The 20,403-nt window shown below is 59.7% G+C and overlaps 1 protein-coding gene and 3 non-coding genes across 6 annotated transcripts; all 4 read left to right on the top strand.

Annotated features, from left to right (window-relative positions):
• Window positions 1–398: 398 nt before the first annotated feature.
• Window positions 399–20,399, top strand: TRPV2 (transient receptor potential cation channel subfamily V member 2). 3 transcript variants are annotated; one of them, XM_047759079.1, is made up of 19 exons: window positions 399–487; window positions 1,880–2,104; window positions 3,912–4,045; window positions 5,169–5,462; window positions 6,105–6,403; window positions 8,297–8,470; window positions 8,763–8,918; window positions 9,411–9,494; window positions 10,142–10,212; window positions 10,669–10,834; window positions 12,910–12,976; window positions 13,067–13,392; window positions 14,270–14,397; window positions 15,175–15,257; window positions 16,856–18,588; window positions 18,806–18,856; window positions 19,278–19,339; window positions 19,743–19,826; window positions 20,059–20,399. In XM_047759079.1, exons 2-15 carry the CDS (start codon window positions 1,905–1,907, stop codon window positions 16,945–16,947), a joined length of 2,274 nt encoding a protein of 757 aa, XP_047615035.1. In that variant the 5' UTR covers window positions 399–487; window positions 1,880–1,904; the 3' UTR covers window positions 16,948–18,588; window positions 18,806–18,856; window positions 19,278–19,339; window positions 19,743–19,826; window positions 20,059–20,399. The 3 variants fall into 3 exon arrangements, with proteins under 3 accessions (XP_047615035.1, XP_047615034.1, XP_047615036.1); XM_047759078.1 differs by having other exon boundaries at window positions 19,720–19,826; XM_047759080.1 differs by having other exon boundaries at window positions 465–617; window positions 19,720–19,826.
• On the top strand, window positions 18,661–18,727 carry LOC125115331 (small nucleolar RNA SNORD49). The gene has a single exon (XR_007132042.1). It is a non-coding gene; the product is annotated as a small nucleolar RNA SNORD49 (small nucleolar RNA).
• Window positions 19,128–19,198, top strand: LOC125115330 (small nucleolar RNA SNORD49). The gene has a single exon (XR_007132041.1). It is a non-coding gene; the product is annotated as a small nucleolar RNA SNORD49 (small nucleolar RNA).
• Window positions 19,917–19,989, top strand: LOC125115342 (small nucleolar RNA SNORD65). The gene has a single exon (XR_007132053.1). It is a non-coding gene; the product is annotated as a small nucleolar RNA SNORD65 (small nucleolar RNA).
• Window positions 20,400–20,403: the final 4 nt, after the last annotated feature.

The raw sequence follows: 20,403 nt of genomic DNA, 5'->3' as shown, positions 1-20,403 counted from the left end.
GGTAGCGCCTTTAGCTCAGGGAAGGCGGGAGCCTTCAGTGCCCCTGGCTTGGGGACTGGGGGGTTAGGGGCTGCGGGAAGGCCCCAGGAGATCGGATGGGTGGGGTGCATTTCTAGAGACAGGTGCTGGCCTGTCCCTCCTCTCCGGGGGGTGGGGGGACGTCCACATCAGCTCCCAATCTGAGCCACATGGCCCCTGGGAGGCAAGTGGTGGGGAAGGGGAGGGGCAGAGGTCAGTGCAATGGAGCAAGACCCCTCTCCCCCTCAAACCACGACAGGCACCTCCCCACCCGAGACAGGGTCCTGCACCCAAGGGTTGCCTCTGATTGCCCCCCAGTTCTGGGGCGTCAGTGGCAAGCAGTTGGTGTGGGGGCAGGAGTGGGAGGCGGAGCGTGTCTCCCCAGAGGAGGGTGTGGCCCGTGGTCCGGGTGGCCAGCGGCTCCTGCCTGGGGAGATCTGACCTCGCTGCGGCCAGGCGGGCGAGCCAGGTGGGCTGAGCGTGCGGAACGCTTGGGGACCCCGGGGGGCTCGCCTGGCTCCCAGCCGCCGCGCGCCGCTCCTGCCGCACTTCCTCTGCAGCGCTGCCGCCCGCGGCCGCCGTGCGCCTCCGCCGAGCCGGTGAGTCAGGGATGATGCGGGCGTCGGAGAGGCCCGGGCCCCCAAACCTGACAGTGAAGGCTCCCTCCACCTGGCCTGCCAGACCCTTCCTCTCGGCCGGGAGTGGAGTTGGGGGTCCAGGAGGGGCAGGGGCAGGGCAGATAGCTGTTGCTGCCCAGGCTTGGGAGCGGTGGGCTGGGAGGGAGAGGGGTGAGGTGATGGGAGACATCAGCCAGGTTAAATGGCCTGTGCTCCGGGAAGGACGCCTCGGGGTGGGCAGAAAGATGCGAAGTCAAAACTCCGTGATGAGGCCTCCCCCGCCTCTGTGGGAGGATGCGGCACCCGGGTCCCCGGGGCGCTAGAGCTGCGCGGAAGAGGGCCCGGCCCCGCCGGCGTGCCGCCCCCTCTCCCAGTCCCCAAGCTCTGCTTTTCACCCTGCCCCCTTCTGCCGCCTGCTCCCCCCGCCTCCGCCTTGGACTCTCGCCTTCTGTCTGCCTACCCACCTGGGGGCCCAGGGGCTTCCCCCTCCCCGCACTGGGGCCCCACCCCTGGCCCTGTGGTGGCGGCTGGGGTCTCAGCCCTCCCACGAGGGTGAGATTGGTGCCGGGAGCTGAGCTCCTGGCCCCTCCAGCCTGCGGCCTGGAGGGGCAGCTGGTTAGGAGGGGCTCTGAAAGCCCCCAGAAACCCTAAAGCACAGAGAGGGGGCATTGGATGCCTTCAGAGTCTAAAAACACAGATGAGCCCGGAAGGGTTTGAGAGCTGAAGAGGAACGCCCTGGCAGGGCGAGGCAGGTCAGACCAGGCTCTGCCCACAGCTTGGGACCCTGTGAATGTCACTTCCCCTTCCTGAGCCCTAGCCGTCCTGGTGGCAAAACGAGGGCTCTGATAGACCAGTGGTTTTCCAACGGTTTCCCCCAGAGCCGGCCCCCTCTGCGGTGGGAGGTCGAGGGTCCTGGCCCCACCTGAAACTGCATTTTTGTCATGAATATGGACCCCGGGTAGAGAAAGCGTTGTGCTCTTAACACAAACACTTTTGGGACCGCGGCTGTGGCCTCTTAGAGATCAGGATGTCCCAGAGCAAAAGTCAGGGACAGTTGTGGTCCCTGTTCCTCCAGCCTGGACTTCCGGCCCTGTGCACCCCCCTCTCGCTCCCCCGCCCCCTCCCATTGGGCTGAACTCTCTAGACGAGGAGGCTGGGTCTACTTGGGCCCAGCTTCTAAACCTCTCCGGTCACGGGCTCCAGCCAGCCTCCCGGGCGGTGCCTCTGACTCTCTGTCCCCACAGAGGTTCCAGCTGTCCTCTGCTTAGGATGACCTCGCCCTCCAGCCCTCCCGCTTTCAGGCTTGAGACTTCAGACAGAAGCCAGGAAGATGGTGCTGAGCGGGACGACGGACAGCCAGGTGGTGGGGCCGGGCCACCCCCCATGGAGTCCGCGTTCCAGCCAGAGGACCGGATGTTCTCCCCTCAGATCACAGTGGATCTCCACTACCGGAAGAGGGCAGGGGCCAGGTGAGGCAGTCAAGGCGTGTGGAGCCCTGGCCACCCCAGCCTCACCTCCAGGAGTCAGCTGGGGGCCTGGCCCAGTCCCCGGGCCCCTTCCGCAGAGCCTGTGGGGTCCTCTGTCAGACTCTGGCGGCTCCTGGGCCCTACAGGCTGAACTCTGCTCTGCTCTCTGGGGTTGCTCCTTCCAGAACCTTCCCCATTCTTGGCCTTCTGTCTTCTGGGGTTGTGTTCTTCTGGGTAGGGACATACTTTCAGGCATGTCCCTTGTTGGTGCCCACAGTCAGAGTCCAGTCCAGGAGAGTTGAGGACATTTGGAAATGTCCTGGCTTTGCTCCAGGGCTGAACCTGTGGTCCCAGGGGGGTGGGCTCTGGGCACTGAGGACGCTGGGCTTCTGCTCCAAGCCGTCTTCACTTTAACTTCCCGGTGATGCCTGCTAATTCAGACTGTGGGAGTCCACTCTCCTCGGAGTGCCACTTCCAGTCCTGGGGTGCACTGCCACCCCCATTGTGAGGCCTGACATGGGTGGCTGGAGAGCCCGCATGGGCCAGCCTTGGCCTCCTAGCCCAGAGCCCCCCGTCCTGCTTGTGCAGTAGGACTGAGGTCAGACTTGGACCAGGGCAGGAGAAGAGGCTTGCGAGGCTCCTGGGAGCTGGGTCACCCGCCCAGAGCAGAACAGGCCCCTCAATGCCCTTTGGTGCTTCCATCTGTGCCCCTGTTGGGCTTTCCTTTCCCAGGACCACGATGCCACCCTGTGACAGGAAGTGCTTTGTTGAAATAGCCACTTCCCCGGCCGGACTGCCCACAGGCCTCCAGAGTCAGCCTCATGGCGCTCCCGGTCATGCTGCAGTCGTGTGGTCTGCTGGGCGGATGACGGTGTGTCTGATCTGGCCAGGCAGTCTTGCAGCTTCCTGCTGTCAGTCACGCGATCATGGCTGAAAACATGACTGATCCCAACGTTTAGAGTGTCCCCAGCACTGTCTTGGTTGACCCCTCCTGGGCAGACCTGAGGCTCTCCAAAGCCCCGTCTTGGCTGTCTCTTCACATCTGCTGGTTGTGATGCCAGCAGCCCCGGGGGCGAGCTGGCCTCTGCGGGCAGTGACAGGCCCGGGAGGGGGCACCCCACGGACACTGTGCATTCAGAAGGGCTACAGGCCCCTCCTGGGCCTTTCCCGGAAGCGTGGTTTCTCAGTAAAACCTGTGACTGTCTCGTTTCCACTCTGGGCCCCGCCTCTTCGAGAAACCTCTGTCTGCCCAGCCCGAGTCTCCCTGAGGCTAGGAGTGGGGGGCTGGAGTTAGCTGATCAGCCCCCTTGAGTTCTGCACCACGTGACTTTGGGAAAGTTGCTTTCTTTCCTTGTTTGTCGGATGGAGAAAATAGAGATTCCAGACCCAGGGCAGAGGTGAGGGGCAAAAGGGGCAAAAAGTCCACTGTTGGTCTGTAGATGGTTTCTGAGAACACGAGGGCTTCTCTTGATTCCGTGGTCGAGGCCAGCGGTGCACACAGCCCCTAACAGTCCCTGGGCGCCTCCTGGAGCCCCGTCCTGACCCAGCCCACCAGATTTCATTCTGGTGCTGAAATCAGCCCCGTGGGGCCAGGAGCCTTTGCGAGTCCATCGGGGCAGCTGTAGCAAAGGGTAGCAGCCACTGCCCAGAGATAGTCACGGTGCCTGGACCCGTGCCCTGGGCAGGCCCCTCCCTCCGCCAGGGGGCTCTGAGCACTTGGGGTCTCCTTGGGCTGCCTGGGACGGGGGAGGCTCTCCAAAGGCTCCCTTGGGGCTCCCTGCAGCATCCGTCACAAACCACATTCCCACAGCCAGCCAGACCCAAACCGTTTTGACCGGGACCGGCTCTTCCGCGTGGTGGCCCGGGGGGTCCCTGAGGATCTGGCCGGGCTGCCAGAGTACCTACGCCGGACCAGCAAATACCTCACGGACACGGAGTACAAAGGTAGGCTGTGGCTCCTGGCCTGTCTGGGCCTGCCCGGCCCCTTCCACAGGCTTCCTCCCTGCAGATGTCCACTCTCTTTTTGTCCAGTAGTGTTGCTGAGACCTGGACACGCACCACACACTTCATCCGTCTCAGAGCATGCTGTGCCCCATATCCAAAGATCTGCGTCGTTTGGGCTGATTAGAAAAATAGCATTTATTTTAAAAAAGAAAGGAAAAACAAGAACATTTGCATATTCTAGACGGTTCAAGGAGTAATGAAATGGATGAAGCAAGGATAAAAACATCTGTCATCCTGGGCCTCTGAGCGTGATCTGGAATACATCTTTCCAAACTGTTTAAATACAGGAGCTAGATATTTCTGTCAACGGGAGGGGCCATGTGTCCCGATTTGCAGTGTGCTCCCCCTACTCACCACCTCTTGTCTCACTCTCCGTCTTGGTACAAAGGCCTCTAACTGGTCACCTTAACAGCTCACAGTTCCCCACTGGGTGCACTGACTACAACTTAGTTACAACCCATTTCTTATCGGGACCCACTGAGGTTGACCATTTTGGCCTCAACACACTGTGCCAGGCCCTCTGTGTGCTGAGGATTTTGTATGTAAGTCCACGTGATCCTTTTTTTTTTTCTTTTCTTCTTCCTTTTTTTTTCTGGCTGCACCTGTGGCATGTGGAAGTCCCAGGGCCAGGGGTCTAACCTGCACCACAGCTGTAACCAGAGCCACAACAGTGACAACACCGGATCCTTAACCCGCTGAGCCACCAGAGAAGTCCCATGCGATCCTTACAATAACCCTGGAGTAGTCCCACTTTACAGACAGGAGAACTGAGGGTAAGAGAGGCCAGGTGACTTGCCTGTGAGGGGACAGGGCCACGTAACAAGCACCAGCCTCTTGTGCAGGCAACCCTGCTCACACAACGAACAATGCCTTAGGAACGTACTGTCTAGGGTAGAGACTGTAGTTAAGCCCGTTGGTATTTTCATGCCTGTCGTCTGGAGCCTTAACACCCGGCAGTGGGGGTGCTTTGGAGCTGGGGGTGCTTTGGAGTGTGGGCTCGTGGTCCAGGTCGGGGGGGCAACCTGAGCACCGCGTTGCCCCTTCCCCTGGCCTTGCCCCGCAGAGGGCTCCACGGGGAAGACGTGCCTGATGAAGGCTGTGCTGAACCTTCGGGACGGGGCCAATGCCTGCATCCAGCCGCTGCTGCAGATCGACCGGGACTCGGGCAACCCCCAGCCTCTGGTCAACGCCCAGTGTACAGACGCCTACTACCGCGGCCACAGCGCCCTGCACATCGCCATCGAGAAGAGGAGCCTTCCATGTGTCAAGCTCCTGGTGGAGAACGGGGCCGACGTGCACGCCCGGGCCTGTGGCCAGTTCTTCCAGAAGAAGAGTCGAGACACTTGCTTCTACTTTGGTGAGGAGGCTTCCCGGGCAACCTGAGCTGCAGAGGGGAAAGGCCTTGCCCAAGGTCACAGAGTCCACATGTGGCAGTGCTGGCCCTTAAACCCAGGTCTGTCTGACCCTGAGGCTCATGCTTCTAACCGCTAGGCCGTCCATTAGGATAAAAGAGGTGTTTTATCCTTGTCTGGCCCAGAAGCTCATTGCACACGAGCTCAGACCAGGGCGGGGGAACGGGCATGTGTTGAGACTTGACCAGACAGGGCCTGGATAAAGGGGCCTCTGTGCCAGGTGGCAGAGGGTCCTGGGCTCTGGCAAAAATAAGAGGAGGCAGTGGGGTGGGGACCCTGGTTGGCAGGCCCCCTTCTGCTCCCTTGGATGGTGGAGAGCTTTGGGGCCCTCTTCCTTGGGTCAGAGCTGGACAGACTGGCCTTGACCGGGCTTCTAGGAGAAGAGAAGGAGCAGCTGCCCTAAGCTGGGCCCGGGGACCCTCTCCACTTACTGCACAGGCCCGCGTGGGCCTGGGACCCATGGCAGTGCTCCTTCCCACTACACCCCATGGGTGCCTGGGAGGCTTGGCCTTCTGTCCAGGGAGGGTGACAAGCAGGCATGTGGGAGCTGGGAGCCCCAAGGCCTAAGCCACCCCCTCGGCCCCCAGGCGAGCTGCCCCTGTCCCTGGCCGTCTGCACCAAGCAGTGGGACGTGGTGACCTACCTCCTGGAGAACCCGCACCAGTCCGCCAGCCCGCAGGCCACTGACTCGCTGGGCAACACAGCCCTGCATGCCTTGGTGGCAATCGCTGACAACTCGGTCAAGAACACTGAGCTGGTGACCCTGATGTATGACAAGCTCCTCCAGGCTGTGGCCCGCCTCTACCCCACAGTGAGGCTCGAGGACATCCCCAACCTGCAGGGCCTCACGCCCCTGCAGCTGGCTGCCAAGGAGGGCAAAATCGAGGTGAGCAGCTGGCCCCCCTCCAGGAAGCAGCAGGGCTCAACTTGGTGGGTTTTTTTGGGTTTTTTTTTTTGTCATCTTTTGTCTTTTTAGGGCTTCAGCCAAGGCATGTGGAGGTTCCCAGGCTAGGGGTCGAATCTGAGCTGTAGCCACTGGCCTACACCACAGCCACAGCAACAGGGGATCCGAGCCGTGTCTGTGACCTACACCACAGCCCATGGCAACGCTGGATCCGTAACCCACTGAGCAAGGCCTGGGACCGAACTGCATCCTCATGGATGCTCGTCACTCGTTTCCACTGAGCCATGACAGGAACTCTGTCAACTTGGGATTTCTGCAGGAGGAGCCTGCGCTGGTGTCTAGCTAGGGATATTTTCAGCGGGCGCCTCTTGCATGTGTGTGTTTATTGATAAATTATATATAAGCTGCAGAACGAACCTATTATAAAACAGGGACTGTTTCTTTAAAGCCATTTGGATTCCTTGATTCGGAGACAGGCTTCTCATTTTCTTTGCCATCACGTTGTCTTCATGCTGATGGCTAAGTGTTCTCGACGGCACGTGTGCCAGCATTTCGTTTACGGTAACAGCTGCCCGTTTGCCTCCCAGTTCGGCATTAAAAAGATTGTATGGGGTGTCTCTGCTGGGGTGCAGAGGGAAAAGGACCTGGCGTTGCCACAGCTGTGGCTCTGATCACAGTTGCGGCTCGGATTCGATCCCTGGCCCAGCAACTTCCACATGCGGCTGAAGAAAGAAAAAAAAAAAAATTTATGGCGTTTTTTGTTGCACAGGATTTTTTACATTTTTATGGGTCCAAGTGTAATTATCCTTTCCTTGAGATTCCTTGGTTTTGCCTTTGCTTAATTCCTTCTACCAGGTTTTAAAATCTTGTGTATATTCCATGTCCGTGTTTTCTTCAAGACTTTTCTTTTCCCATTTATTTTTCAATGTCTAAAACTTTGATTTATCTGGAAGTTATTCCAGCATAAAGATTAAACATGATCCAGCTCTACTTTTTTCTCAAACGGCTTTTTGGTTTTCTGATCTTTACTCTCAGGGAAGCCTCATGGGTCTACAACCCACGCTGTTGATACAGGGCCCTGTGCTTAGACCACAGGTCTTTTTTAAGGTTAAGATAAAAGTAAACACACGTGGAGGGAGTTCCCATCGTGCTGCAGCAGAAACGAATCTGACTTGGAACTGTGAGGTTGCAGATTTGATCCCTGGCCTCGCTCAGTGGGTTAAGGATCCGGCGTGGCCGTGGGCTGTGGTGTAGGTCCCAGATGCAGCTTGGATCCTGCGTGGCTGTGGCTGGGGTGTAGGCCGGCAGCTGTAGCTCTGATTTGACCCTTAGCCTGGAAACCTCCATATTCCGTGGGTGCAGCCCTCAAAAACAAAAACAAAGGCAAAACCAAAACGTATATGGAAGTTTCACTGTTTTTTCCCTGCCCTCCAAGGTCCTTGGGCTGTAGGAACCCCCTTGGCCGACCAGAGGGAGCGTGGCTGTGTGGCCATCCCCCAGTCTGGCCCTTCCCTCTCCCCCGTGCCTCACTCGTAACCAACTGCTTCTGGATCTGTTCGGGTGAGGGGTGCTTTCTAGTCTGCTGAAAGCTCTAGACTCTGGCCTAGACGTGTAGCTGGTAGCCTCTGATCTCAAGGGCCTGAGGGACCCCTGGACTGGGGGTCCCTCTGCCCTGTGGGAGCCCAGGAAAGAGACCTCAGAGCAGAAGGAGGGAAGGAAGAGGCAGGGAGGCCCCAGCGTGGGTGGGTGGGAGTGTCTACACAGTGGCTGAGCACGTGTGGGCGTGTGTAAGAGTTCACGCCGGCAGTGTTCCCCAGCCTCCCAGTCAGTGTGCGGAGGTGGCCACACAGGCCAAGCTCACGGGCTCCCCTGCAGATTTTCAGACACATCCTGCAGCGGGAGTTCCCTGGGCCGTGCCAGTCCCTTTCCCGCAAGTTCACGGAGTGGAGCTACGGGCCTGTCCGAGTGTCGCTGTATGACCTGGCCTCTGTGGACAGCTGGGAGGAGAACTCAGTGCTGGAGATCATCGCCTTTCACTGCCGAAGCTCGGTGAGCCCGCGGCGGCGGGGCCTGGCAGGGCTCCTGCTGGGCCGCACCTGCCCTGCCCCTGTGGCTGCCCCTCTCGACCTGGCTGCTGGGCACACACCCACTCCCCGCCAGGGTCCCGGTGGCTACCACTAGGGCCTCGCTGTGGACCAGCACCTCCTCTGGACTGGTCACTCCATGGCCACAGGGTGGGGTGGGGGCCGGAGGGGAGGGGTCCCTTGGGGCCCCATCCTCCCCCCTGAATTCCCGCATATACTGGGGGATCGCGCCTCTGGCTCTCCCCTTCCCATCCCAGGACCGACACCGAATGGTGGTTTTGGAGCCGCTGAACAAACTGCTGCAGGAGAAGTGGAATCTGCTCACCCCCAGGTTCCTCGTCAACTTCCTGTGTTACCTGATGTACGTGTCCATCTTCACCGCCGTCACCTACCACCAGCCTGCCCTGGAGAAGGCAAGGCCGGGAGGGCGCACCCTGGTGGGAGATGGGGCAGGGGTTACCAGGCCATCCTGCAGAGGTGGCCTGACCGCCTGGCGGGGCTGCGCATGCGCTTGCACAGCTGGGCCAAGCGGGGAGGCTGGCGCGGCGGCGGTGACAGTAACAGTCAGCACTGAGATGCGCCCCCTGTGCGAACGTATCCTCAGTGATCGATGTGCGTTAACTTATTTAATTAATGTTCACAACAACCCTCTGACCATTATCATCCCCGGTTTGTAGCTGGGAGGAGGGAGGCACAGAGAGGTTAGGTAACTCATCCAGGGTCACACAGGCTGTGAGTGGTGGGAATGGGACCTGAACCCAGGCAGGAGTCTGGCTCCGGCGCTCGCCTTGCTCCACTTCTCTGGGGCCTCTCCACGGCTCACGCTCAGAGGGCCCTCGGCCCAGCTCTCAGCGGGGAGCTGCCGGGAGGGGGCCCAGGCCCAACCTGAGCGTCTCTCCAAGCAGGACCTCCTGACGCTTGGGAACTCCACGCTGCTGCTGGGCCACATCCTGATTCTGCTCACGGGGGCCTACCTCCTCATGGGCCAGGTGAGGGTCCCCTCCCCACCCCCAACCTGGAATCTGCTGCCAGGCCTTAGAGCAAGGTAACGGCGTCCCTTCATTTACGGGAGATGAACCCCACACCTGGTGCCAGGAGTTGTGGCCTTGCCTTTGGGGCTGGGTACCCTCCTGCCACGCTCTCAGGGGTGCCATGGGACAGCACGTGACTCCTACCTGCCCTGGGAACAAAGCTGGAAGCCCCCGACCCCAGGGAGCACAGAGAGAGGGGGCAGGGGGACCTCAGCCCCGTGCCCCCAGCAGGGTCTCTTCAGGCGAAGATGCTGCCAGTCTGCAGGACACAGGCTGGGCCGTGGCATTGAGACTCTGAGAGCTGGCAGGATTTGGGCCCCAAGGCCAGGGTGGCTGGTCCATCAGGTGGTCCCTGGGGGGAGGAGAAGGAGGGAAAGAGCACCCATCACCATGTGGAGGGGGAGTCCCTCACCTGGACCCACAGGGTGTGCTGTGTGGGTGTCCGCGCGGCTGCACTTCTGGGAAACAGGGTCCAAAGCTTTCTCAGTTATCAGCAGGATTCCCGAGCCTCCACACAAGTCAGAGCCGCTGCCTGAGCCAGGAGGCGGTCCTGGGCAGGGAGGGGCGGCCGGACGGCGGGCTCCATGCCCCTCTCTGCTCCGCAGCTGTGGTACTTCTGGAGGCGCAGGCTGTTCATCTGGACCTCCTTCATGGACAGCTACTTTGAGATCCTCTTGTACGTGGCCCACTCCTCCTCCCCGTCAGTGGCAGAGCCCAGCAGGCCAGCTTTAGGGCACAGGACCTGGGGCCAGGGAGCTGGGGGGTTGGGACCAGCGCCCGGGCCCGACTCAGACAGGGGTATGGGCGGCTGTCCCGTCAGTGTCGGTCAGGGTCACGGTAATTACATCCACCGCGGCCTCGCTCTGCACCAGTGGAGCCTGAGCTCTTCGCAGGCCGTGCCTCGAGGCTTCCTCGCCGGTGCTCCCGGGGGCGATGGCGGTTACCCCCGTTTTACCAAGGCCCACAGGGGTTAATACCTTGCCTGAAACGGATCGGTCCAGTCCCAGACGGAGGGGAACTTCTCACCTCTCAGAGGGGTGGGAGAGGCAGGGGGATCAGCACTGGAAGGGGCGGCCCGCAAGCTGACGGCAACCCCCACCCCCACCCACCCCCGCCCCGCCCCGCCCTGCAGCCTGGTCCAGGCGCTGCTCGCGGTGCTGTCCCAGGTGCTGTGCTTCCTGGCCGTCAAGTGGTACCTGCCCCTGCTCGTGTCCTCGCTGGTGCTGGGCTGGCTGAACCTGCTGTACTACACGCGTGGCTTGCAGCACACGGGCATCTACAGCGTCATGATCCAAAAGGTGAGGGGCAGAGAGCCCGGGGCGGCAGGGGGTGGGGGTGGGGCGACTGCGCAGGGCTGGGCACGGCGCCAAGGGGCCTCCCTTGGGCCTCAGCCAGCAGGAGCCTCCCCACAGCTGAGCAGGCAGGGGGAAGATGGGCGTGTCCACTGGGCACCTCGCCTCCAGACACGCCAAATGTGAGCATGGGGGGTGAGCACGCATGGGCCACATGGGTCAGCTGACGTGCACACAGGAGCACGTGCATCCCAAAGGGACAGAGACTGTGCACATAAGCTCATCCGTGGGCCTGTGACACTTGGGCACATGGATGTGTCTGCATTCATTTATTCATTCAACAAACGTTTAGGAAGTGGGTGCTGTGTATGGGCAAAGTCCTGTTCTAAGTGTCAGGAACACACTATTTTGTCTTTTTTGCCTTTTCTAGGGCTGCTTCCCATGGCATATGGAGGTTCCCAGGCTAGGGGTCCAATCGGAGCTGTAGCTGCCGGCCTACACCAGAGCCACAGCAACGCAGGATCCGAGCCGCATCTGCAACCTACACCACAGCTCATGGCAACACCGGATCCTTAACCCACTGAGCAAGGGCAGGGATCAAACCCGCAACCTCCTGGTTCCCAGTCGGATTTGTTAACCACTGTGCCATGATGGGAACTCCCGAGTCCTCGCTCTTCTGAAGCTGACATTCTAGAGGAAACAAAAACACTCGGAAACTGATGAGAATGGTGCAGGCTGCCAAGCTCTCTGAAGGAAATACCTAGGGCAGTGTGATGGCCAGTGACTGGGGCGGAGGGTGCTTTAGGCTGGGTGCTCCGGGAGTCCTCTGGGAAGAGGTAGCATTTAGGTCGAGACCTGGAAGAATGATTCAGCCAGCACGGACTCAGGAAGCAGCATTCTGGGCAAAGGGGAGAGCAAGGGCCAGGGCCAGGGGCCAGACCAGGTCTGGAAGGCTTGGGACGGGGTGGAGAGGCTGGGAGAGGGAGTTGGGGGGAAGGTGGAGGTGGGGGCTTTGCTGGCCACGGGGAGGGGTCTGCAGGCCCCAGAGGATTTTTTTTTTAAATCGTGGCAAAATGTACATAACAGAATTTACCATCTTCATCATTTTTAGTCTTTTTTTTTGTTGTTGTTGTTATTGTTGTTGTTGTTGTTGCTATTTCTTGGGCCGCTCCCGCGGCATATGGAGGTTCCCAGGCTAGGGGTCGAATCGGAGCTGTAGCCACCGGCCTACGCCAGAGCCACAGCAACGCGGGATCCGAGCCGCGTCTGCAACCTCCACCACAGCTCACGGCAACACCGGATCGTTAACCCACTGAGCAAGGGCAGGGACCGAACCCGCAACCTCATGGTTCCTAGTCGGATTCATTAACAACTGCGCCACGATGGGAACTCCCATCTTCATCGTTTTTAAGTGACCCAAGTACATCACGTCATGCAGCCATCAGCCCGTCCACCTGCAGCACCGTCTCACCTTCCCCAACTGAACTCTGCCCCCATTAAACACTCACGCCCCCATCCCTTTCCCCCCAGCCCCCGGTGACCCCCATCCTAACCTTGTCTCTGTGAATGGCACTATTCCGGGTACCTCAAATAAGGGCAGTTGTGCAGCACTTGTCCTTTCGTGTCTGGCCTATTTCGCTGAGCGCAGCATCCTCAAGGTCCATCCCTGGGGGCGCATGGCAGAGTCTCCTTCCCTTTAAGACTGAATCGTACTTCACTGTACGTAGATGCCGTGTGTTGTTTATCTGCATGTCTGTCCGTGAACACGTGGGTTGTTGCCACCTGTTGGCTGTCGTCAGTGATGCTGCTGTGAACGTGGGGTGTGCAGGTGTCTGAGGTCCTGCTTTCAGTGCTGTTGGGTGTATTCGAGACGTGGAGTTGCTGGATCTCAGTTCGTTTTTCGACCCTGGAGGGTTTTGAGCAGGAAGATGTGATCTGATGCAGATTTTTTACAGAGACGTCTCCTCACAGTGGCCCCACAGGCCCCGTGTTTGCACACCTGTGCGTGCGTGCGGTGGGAGCGTGGGGCTGAGGCAGGGTCTGGCCAGCTACCCACCCGGCTCCGGGCGCCTGTGTTCTAGGTCATCCTTCGGGACCTGCTCCGCTTCCTCCTGGTCTACCTCGTCTTCCTCTTTGGCTTTGCTGTAGGTAAAGGCCCCCGACCCCACCCATCCCTGGCCCACCCTTGAGGCTGCTGGCTGGTCTCCCAAGCTGAGGACCCCCGCCTCCCTCTCGCAGCCCTGGTGAGCCTGAGCCGGGAGGCCCAGGCCCTCGGGGCCCCGCTGGGCTCCAACGCCACAGAGACGGCAGGAGAGGGGGACAAGGAGGGCAGCGAGGCTCCGTACAAGGGCATCCTGGACGCCTCCCTGGAGCTGTTCAAGTTCACCATCGGCATGGGGGAGCTGGCCTTCCAGGAGCAGCTGCGCTTCCGCGGGGTGGTGCTGCTGCTGCTGCTGGCCTACGTGCTGCTCACCTACGTGCTGCTGCTCAACATGCTCATCGCCCTCATGAGCGAGACTGTCAACAGCGTGGCCAGCGACAGCTGGAGCATCTGGAAGCTGCAGGTGCCTGGGAGCCGCCCCGCCCCCTCCCCACGTTCTGGGCACGGCAGAGCCCCGCTCTCACCGGCGCCTCCCTCATCCATCCTTTCCTCCCTGGGGTCAGTGTGAGGATGGAGTAAGGTCTCGGGCGTGCCTGGCACACAGCAGGCGCTCGGTGTGTTAGTGGCCGTCATCATTAGGAGTATTTCCCCAGTGCCAAGTGCAGGGCTAGGCACAGTCTCAGACTCTAAACACAAAGCAGAGGACAAGACAAAGACTCCCCCCCACACACACAACTCGTGAAGCCCCCAATCTGTTCATCACATGCTAAGTGGTGTCGGCTTGGTGGGCAGGGGCGGGGGCAGAAGCAGGACCCTGGGGCTGACCCAGCCTGGAGGAGGTGGGGAGCAGAGGGAGCTGGGAGCTGTAGAAGCAAGAGCTGCCTCTTGACCTGGGAGGGCTGGGTGGGTCTGGACACCCAACGCCGGTGCAGGGAAGCCTTGCCCGGGGAGAGGGGCTGGACTGCACTACCTGGTCACTGCTGACCTTGGGCAAGCCCCTTACCTCCTCTGGGCCTCACCTGCAAAGTTCTATGCCCCACCCGACTCGGCCCAGCAGCAGGCACGTGTAGAGTTCTGTATCTGGTGGTGTGAAATTCTAGAACCTGTAGCTGTGCAACTGCAAGTTGCTGTAGGGCAGTCCTTACATGCTGACTCCCCAGCAACACCCAAAGCATGTTATCCTCCGGCTATACGTGCGTGGGTAACAGATTCAGAGGGATGCAGGGCGCACCACACAGGTAAACAAACTTTGGACCTGGATTCAAATCCACACACTTAGAAGATGTTGAGTTACACTGGAAAATGCTGGCCACACTGTCTAATGCATCCTTTGTCCCCAGAAAGCCATCTCTGTCCTGGAGATGGAGAAAGGCTACTGGTGGTGCAGGAGGAAGAAGCAGCGGGCAGGGGTGAAGCTAACAGTTGGCACCAGGCCAGACGGGAGCCCAGATGAGCGCTGGTGCTTCAGGTGAGCAGGGCTTTGGGGACCTTGCCGAAAGCCAGGGGACAGAAGCTAGAGCCAGGTCTGGTGGGAAAGGCAGGGCCTCAGAGCGCCAGGGGACGCCACCCCGGGCAGGTGAGGTCAGCGACGCTGCATCTCACAGGCCTGGGCTCCCCGGCCTGCCGCTCTGCCTCAAGGGTCATCTTCCAGCCCCACTGATTGAAACTGAAGGTCCCTCCTTGGTGGCCCCTGACCTACTCCTTCTGGCCTGTAAGGGAGTGGAGCCAGGGGGCCCAGAAGCCGGGGGCGGGGGGGGGGGGGCGGTCCTCGGGTGAGAGCACGCCCGCCTGGCCCTGGCTGGTCTGCTTTGCCCTCCCAACTCCCCGATCCTGAGTGTGGAGACTACGACCCTTCTCTGGAGAGCAGACTCTCCCACAGGAGAGGGGACCTGGTGACAGATGCGCAGCCGGAAACACACTTTCCTGAGATAGCGGCCAGGCGAAGGGGGTGGGGCTTAGGCATGTGGCGTAGCCACGCGAGGGCCTGGGAACGGATGATGCAGCTGAACTAAATGCCCTGGATGCTGGGGGCACCTGGCAGAAGCAGCGGCCTGAGAGCTTCAAAGATGGGGCTTAGGCTGGGGGCTGGTGATGCCATGTCCTGCGGAGAGGGGCAGGGGAACCCCATCCTCCTCAAAGTCCCCATGCCCCCGCCCCCCCCAACCAGGGGCCGGCCCCTCTCCTGGGGAAAGGCAGGCTGGCCCCTCGGCTCCCTGGAGCCTCATAGCTGCCCTGTCACTCTCAGGGTGGAGGAAGTGAACTGGGCTGCGTGGGAGCAGACGCTGCCCACGGTGTGTGAGGAGCCCTCGGGACCACCAGGCAGCCCTGGTGAGTAGGTGTGTGCGTGTGCACGTGTGTGAGCTCGCGCGCGCTTGGCCGCAGGGCACAGAGCATCTGGGGCAGGACCTCCTCTGGGGCCGCTTCCCAGCTCCACTCAGGCAAAGTGTCTGCCCCTTAAAGGGGCCTTCCCCAGCCTCTCCACCCCGTGTCTTCGCAGTCACCTGGGAAAACCAGCTCTTGGTCCCTCCTCGCCCCCCGCCCCAGCCCAGCGCCCCCTCCTGGCTGGGCTCCAAGCCCCTGTGCCCTGGTCCATTCAGCGGGTGCCAGGCCTGGGCTGAACCTGGGACCCAGCAGGGAACAAGCTAGGGAGGCCCCCTCAGTCCCTGCTGGCTCCACCCCAACAGGCCAGCCTTGCTGTCCCCACACCACCAAGAAGCCACTTCCTTCCCCCTCCTACCCCCCACACCATCACTCTGTGGCCTTCCCCCAACAGGGGCCTGCTCTGGGACCAGCTCCTCCAGAGCAGGCCCTTTCTGGAACCTCTAGTAGCTCCCAGCTCATCTGCACCCTTCCTCTCCTTTCTCACGCTCTTTCAAAAACACTCGTTGGGTCTGTGTTCCTCACCCCTCCCCACAACAGCCCCCACGTCGCCGTGGCCTGGGTGTACGGAGTGTCCCGCCGGCTTCCCGGGCTCCTGGGTCCCTGTCCACCTGGGCCCTCACAGGAGCTTTCCTGCCCACTCGTCCCTGTGCCCCCTTCCTCCGTGTCCTGCTGCCGAGGCTCTGAAAGCCTGCTCATCCCTCATCCTGCCCCAAGCATTCCACACCCCCACCCACACCCCCACCTGCCTTGGCCTCCAACTGGACACCCCCAATGGAAACAGCCTTGGGGCGGCGGCCCTACCTGGACCGCGTACGCAAGCCCACCCATGCCAGCCCAGGCAGGAGGCCCTGAGGGCCCCCCTCCCGCCGGTGCTGAGCGTCCTGGGGACCCTCTGCCCATCACCATCTCTCACTCCCGCACCATGGCGGGGCTGCTTGCCGGCTCCCAGGCCTCCAGAGTAGGCTTTCAGCTCCAGGCTTAGCCTTCTGATGTGGACGAAAACTACGCACAGCCCCCACCACACAATACCTCCCACTGCCTGCAAGGCCGCCCTCCTCTCCACGGGCCAAGGCCCAGAGCTGTTGTCCAGCCCCCTCCAGCACCTCCCTCCACGCACAGCAGGTCCCTCAATGGCACACCTTGTTCCTCTCCTTCCTCTGCTCTTGTCCCTGTTGGAACTGCCCTTCCTTGGGGTGTCCAAATCCAGCACCTTCCACAGATGGGGGGGGGGGCCTCGCTCATCTGAGCCCTGACTCTCACCTCCTTCTGGCTCATCAGCACGTCACAGGTGTTCTGGTTTCTAACACAGTGCTGGCACTTCCAGGGACCATCAGCTCCTCGGCAGAGGGCCCTGACTGACCCAGGGCAGGGGTACAGGAGATAGTTGGAGAGCAGGGAAAGGGATTGCTGGGACTCCGGGATCACCTGTTGTCCACAGGGCATGTTGCTGTTTCATGCCTGTGAGCTCCTCCTGTTTCCCTGGCACCTGACCTTGGTGACACACCCCAAAGGCCAAGCCACAGTGGTCTCCATCCTGCTTACAGGTGACACGAACCAAGCCCTGGCCTCCCAGCCCAGCCAGGACAGTGTGACGGAGGAAGACAACGTGCCCCTCCAGCCCCTGGAGTCACGCTGATTCAGCAGGAGGCCTGAAGGCCAGAGCGGGGAACTAGTCTAGCCCTATCTGCTGGCCCTGGGGCCCCAGAGAACATGGGTGGTAAAAATAAATATTTTCCCATGACTACCTCTCCTGAAAACATTGTTTGCGTAAAGGTGCTGGGCCCCTGGGCTGTTGCATGTCTCCGTGAGCATAGGTCTGTGTCTGGGCACAGGGGACCCTCACCCTGCAGGCAGCTGGCCAAGGTACTGGGCCTGCTGTCACCCCAGACGCAAGATGGTGGACATGGGCAAGCACGGCCACCACTCCTTCCTCTCTCACAGCCTCCAGATACCCCTCAAAGCCGCCCCCAGGTCGTCTCTAATTCTTCAGGTTCCTGGGCTTGCTTAGCTCAGGCTGTGGATTATTGCTCCTCTCTCCACGGGCTTCCGGCTTAGTTCCCACCCCTCCAAGCCAGAGGGACCTTCCCGAGACAGTAGGACAACACGTTACCCCTGTCTCTGAAGGCCTGAGAGGCTTCCAGCGCCCGCGGGGGCCCCTAGCTGGCATCCCCAGCCCTCCATGGTTCTGCCCAAGCATTTCTAGACACCACCTGCTCTCCCTTCACACAGGCCGATGATCTCGTGTGGGACTCCTAGGTTCGGCTCTCTCAAGAAGCCTCCATTAAAAGCCCATACTTATTTCTAAGACCAGCTCAAAAATCTCTGTCTCACTATCGCCTTTCCAGTTTCCTCCCTTGGGGTAATGTGTGTTCCTAGGACGTGAGTGCACGGGTTGAATGTTTTAAGTAGCAAGCCTGTTCCCACGCTGGGAGGTCGGGGAGACGGGGCACTCCTGAAGGAGTCCCGATGGAGCCGGGGCGGAGGAAGGCGAGTGAGAACGGTCGGTCGGAATGCCGGGGTTGCAGACTCGTTCGGGGAGGCCAGACAGCACCGCCCCAGAACCTGGAACCGCTAAGGTGGGTGCACATTGGCTGCAGGCCCGGGCTTTGCAGCGTCTCAAGGGCCTAGTCGCATGTGATGCTCAGAACAACCACCGCTGGTCTCTGCAGCTCCACTTTCCAGACCCGCAACGCAAGCGCTATTCGCCGCAAACCACACAGCATCAGAACAGGGGCCACCCGGCGAGTCTGCTCGGGCCCTGCGCAGGCGCTCTGGGGCTGGCCGAGAGCCTGTGACCCAGAATTCTCGAGCCTCGGAAGAGACCATTGGCTCTACAGACGGGGGGAGTTCGGGGCGGCGCGGCGGCGCAAACAGGCTGGAAGTTCCCGTGAGCCTTTGCCAGGACTCCTCACCCTTCTGTAAAGAGTGGAATATTCCAACTCCTTAAGAATCTGGGACCGGAAGGGTGCGGCCTTTTCCCTGTAGGGTTGAGTTCGCTCGGTGGCTCGCTCCTGCTCGCGGGGGTGCCGGGGCCGGGGCCGGGGCGCGGGCGACAGAGCCTTTCTCACTTCTCAAAGATGTTCGCGGGAAGCGTAACTGCAGGGCGGCGGGCGGCTGCGCTCACACAAGCATTGGGGCGGGCGCTGTGGCCGGGTGTTGGGGGATTGGGCCGGAGGCCCGAGGACCACGTGCATGTTTGTCGGGAGCCTGAAGTCCCTGCAGGTCAGGGCCTTGCCCCAGGCTAGCCGCTGGGAGTGAGCAGCCCCGAGAGAAGCGGGTAAGCGGGCTGCCTGCACCCGAGGGCGCGGAACAGGGTTCGTAGTGGGATTGCGAGGGGAGCTTGCTCGGCTCTCATGATGATTATGTATAAAATGTCGTCAGAAGCGAGAAATGACGAATTTAACGCCGATCTGACCGCAGTCGCTGAAACCGACACTTAAGGTATGGTAACTGCCAAAATGCGTCCTAAGTGCACGTTCTATTCCATATTTCAGGTGGCAGGCCCGCTCAGGGCTTTGGGAACCGGAGCAGCATCCTTCCTCGAGGTAAGGGCCAGTCGGGGCAGGGCTTGACAGGTAACCTAGCTGTCTTAATCTTAAATGCACTGACCTTGACGTCTACTTCGTCGCCGTGACATAATTATGAACCGCCTCCTTGCGTAACTGCAACGTTAGGCGGTTGCAGGCTCCTAGTCTGACACTGGTAATGTCTAAGGAGCATCTGTATCGAGGAGCAATTGTGTCAGAATGCCTCCCTGCAGGCTGCTTTTTAGGGTGGTTTGGGGAGTCAGGGCTTTGGCGTGGTGAGGTACTTGGCTGCTCTGATGAAATCACTAATAGGAAGTGCCGTCAGAAGCGATAACTGACGATAATAACTCCTGGCTGACTGCAGTCGAGCCCTCACAAGTAGCGGGTGCCCAGGAATAAGCTGGTCTGGGCTGTGACCTGGAATTTTTTGTTCACCCAGGCTGCAGATTACCAAGGTGCCAGCATGTGATCACCAACAGCTGAGCATGGCCTGCTCAGAAGGTAAGCAAGCTCTGTTCTGTGGAGGGGTTGGTGGTTTCGGGGGCGTATTGGCAGTGCCACCTGGCTGATCTGATACCTTGTACTGCGTAGCCCTTGACCTTTATTGTCAGAATGTGGTTCATGGTGTCTGGGTCAGACTGCACAGTGAGCCCAGGAATTCTTTTTTATGTCATAGAGCCCCGAGTAGTCTGCTTCTGTGTTCAGAGATGCTCTGAAAATTGATGGCCTTAGCTTTGTAATGTTTAATGTGACTAAATGGGGTTAAAAAACATCCGCAGTGAACCGAGTTCTTTAGGGACTCTTGATATAATGGCTGTAATTTGTAGTGGTGGCTGGCAGCACAGAACAATCTGTCCTTGGCACCTGCTGTCTGTCGACAGGTGCCTTGTGTGCATCCCACCAGGTGTTGAGTGCTGAAGAATGGTGATCAGCAGAGCAGAGTTTTAAAGCTGCCAGCGGTGGTCCAGAGACCTCAGCCCAAGAAGAGGTAAGATTTGATCTGAACAGTAACCACCACCCTATGGTAGAATGCCTAAGCAGCTAGTTTTGTTGAAATTGGTTTTAAGAAAAAGATATCAAATGATGAAATAACCCAAAAAAGCTGGAATTACCGGCAGATGGTACAGTGGTGAACCTATGGTTTTCTGAAGATATCTTTTATGCTGTGATTGACTTCTTGGAGTATAAAGTAAGATTGATGGATCTGAGTTTCTTTACAGGCTGTGCTGCAGCAGAGGCAGAATTAGAAGGCCCAAGGACCAGTCCTGGCCATCCATCCACTTGGACTCTGAAAACCGGGCCTTGAGAGTTGGTGTAGAAATGATGCTCACCTCGTGCTGAGGGGACATTCTTGCCATTGAGGGAACCAAGAAATGGACTTGTCAACCTTTCCCTGGGACAGGCACTTTTGGTGTTAGTAGATTCATGAGTTTTTCATCATCGCCCCTTAACCAAAGGGAGCTTTTGCATTTTAAAATACTGTAAATTTGTTATATTCAGTGTTTTAAACTGGAAATGTCACAAAATGTCCATGCAGTTACAGTAAACACAATGAAAGGATGGTC

Source organism: Phacochoerus africanus, chromosome 14 (assembly GCF_016906955.1).
Source record: "Phacochoerus africanus isolate WHEZ1 chromosome 14, ROS_Pafr_v1, whole genome shotgun sequence".
Classification (NCBI taxonomy): Eukaryota; Metazoa; Chordata; class Mammalia; order Artiodactyla; family Suidae; genus Phacochoerus; species Phacochoerus africanus.
This window is presented reverse-complemented; position numbering and strand designations above follow the sequence as displayed.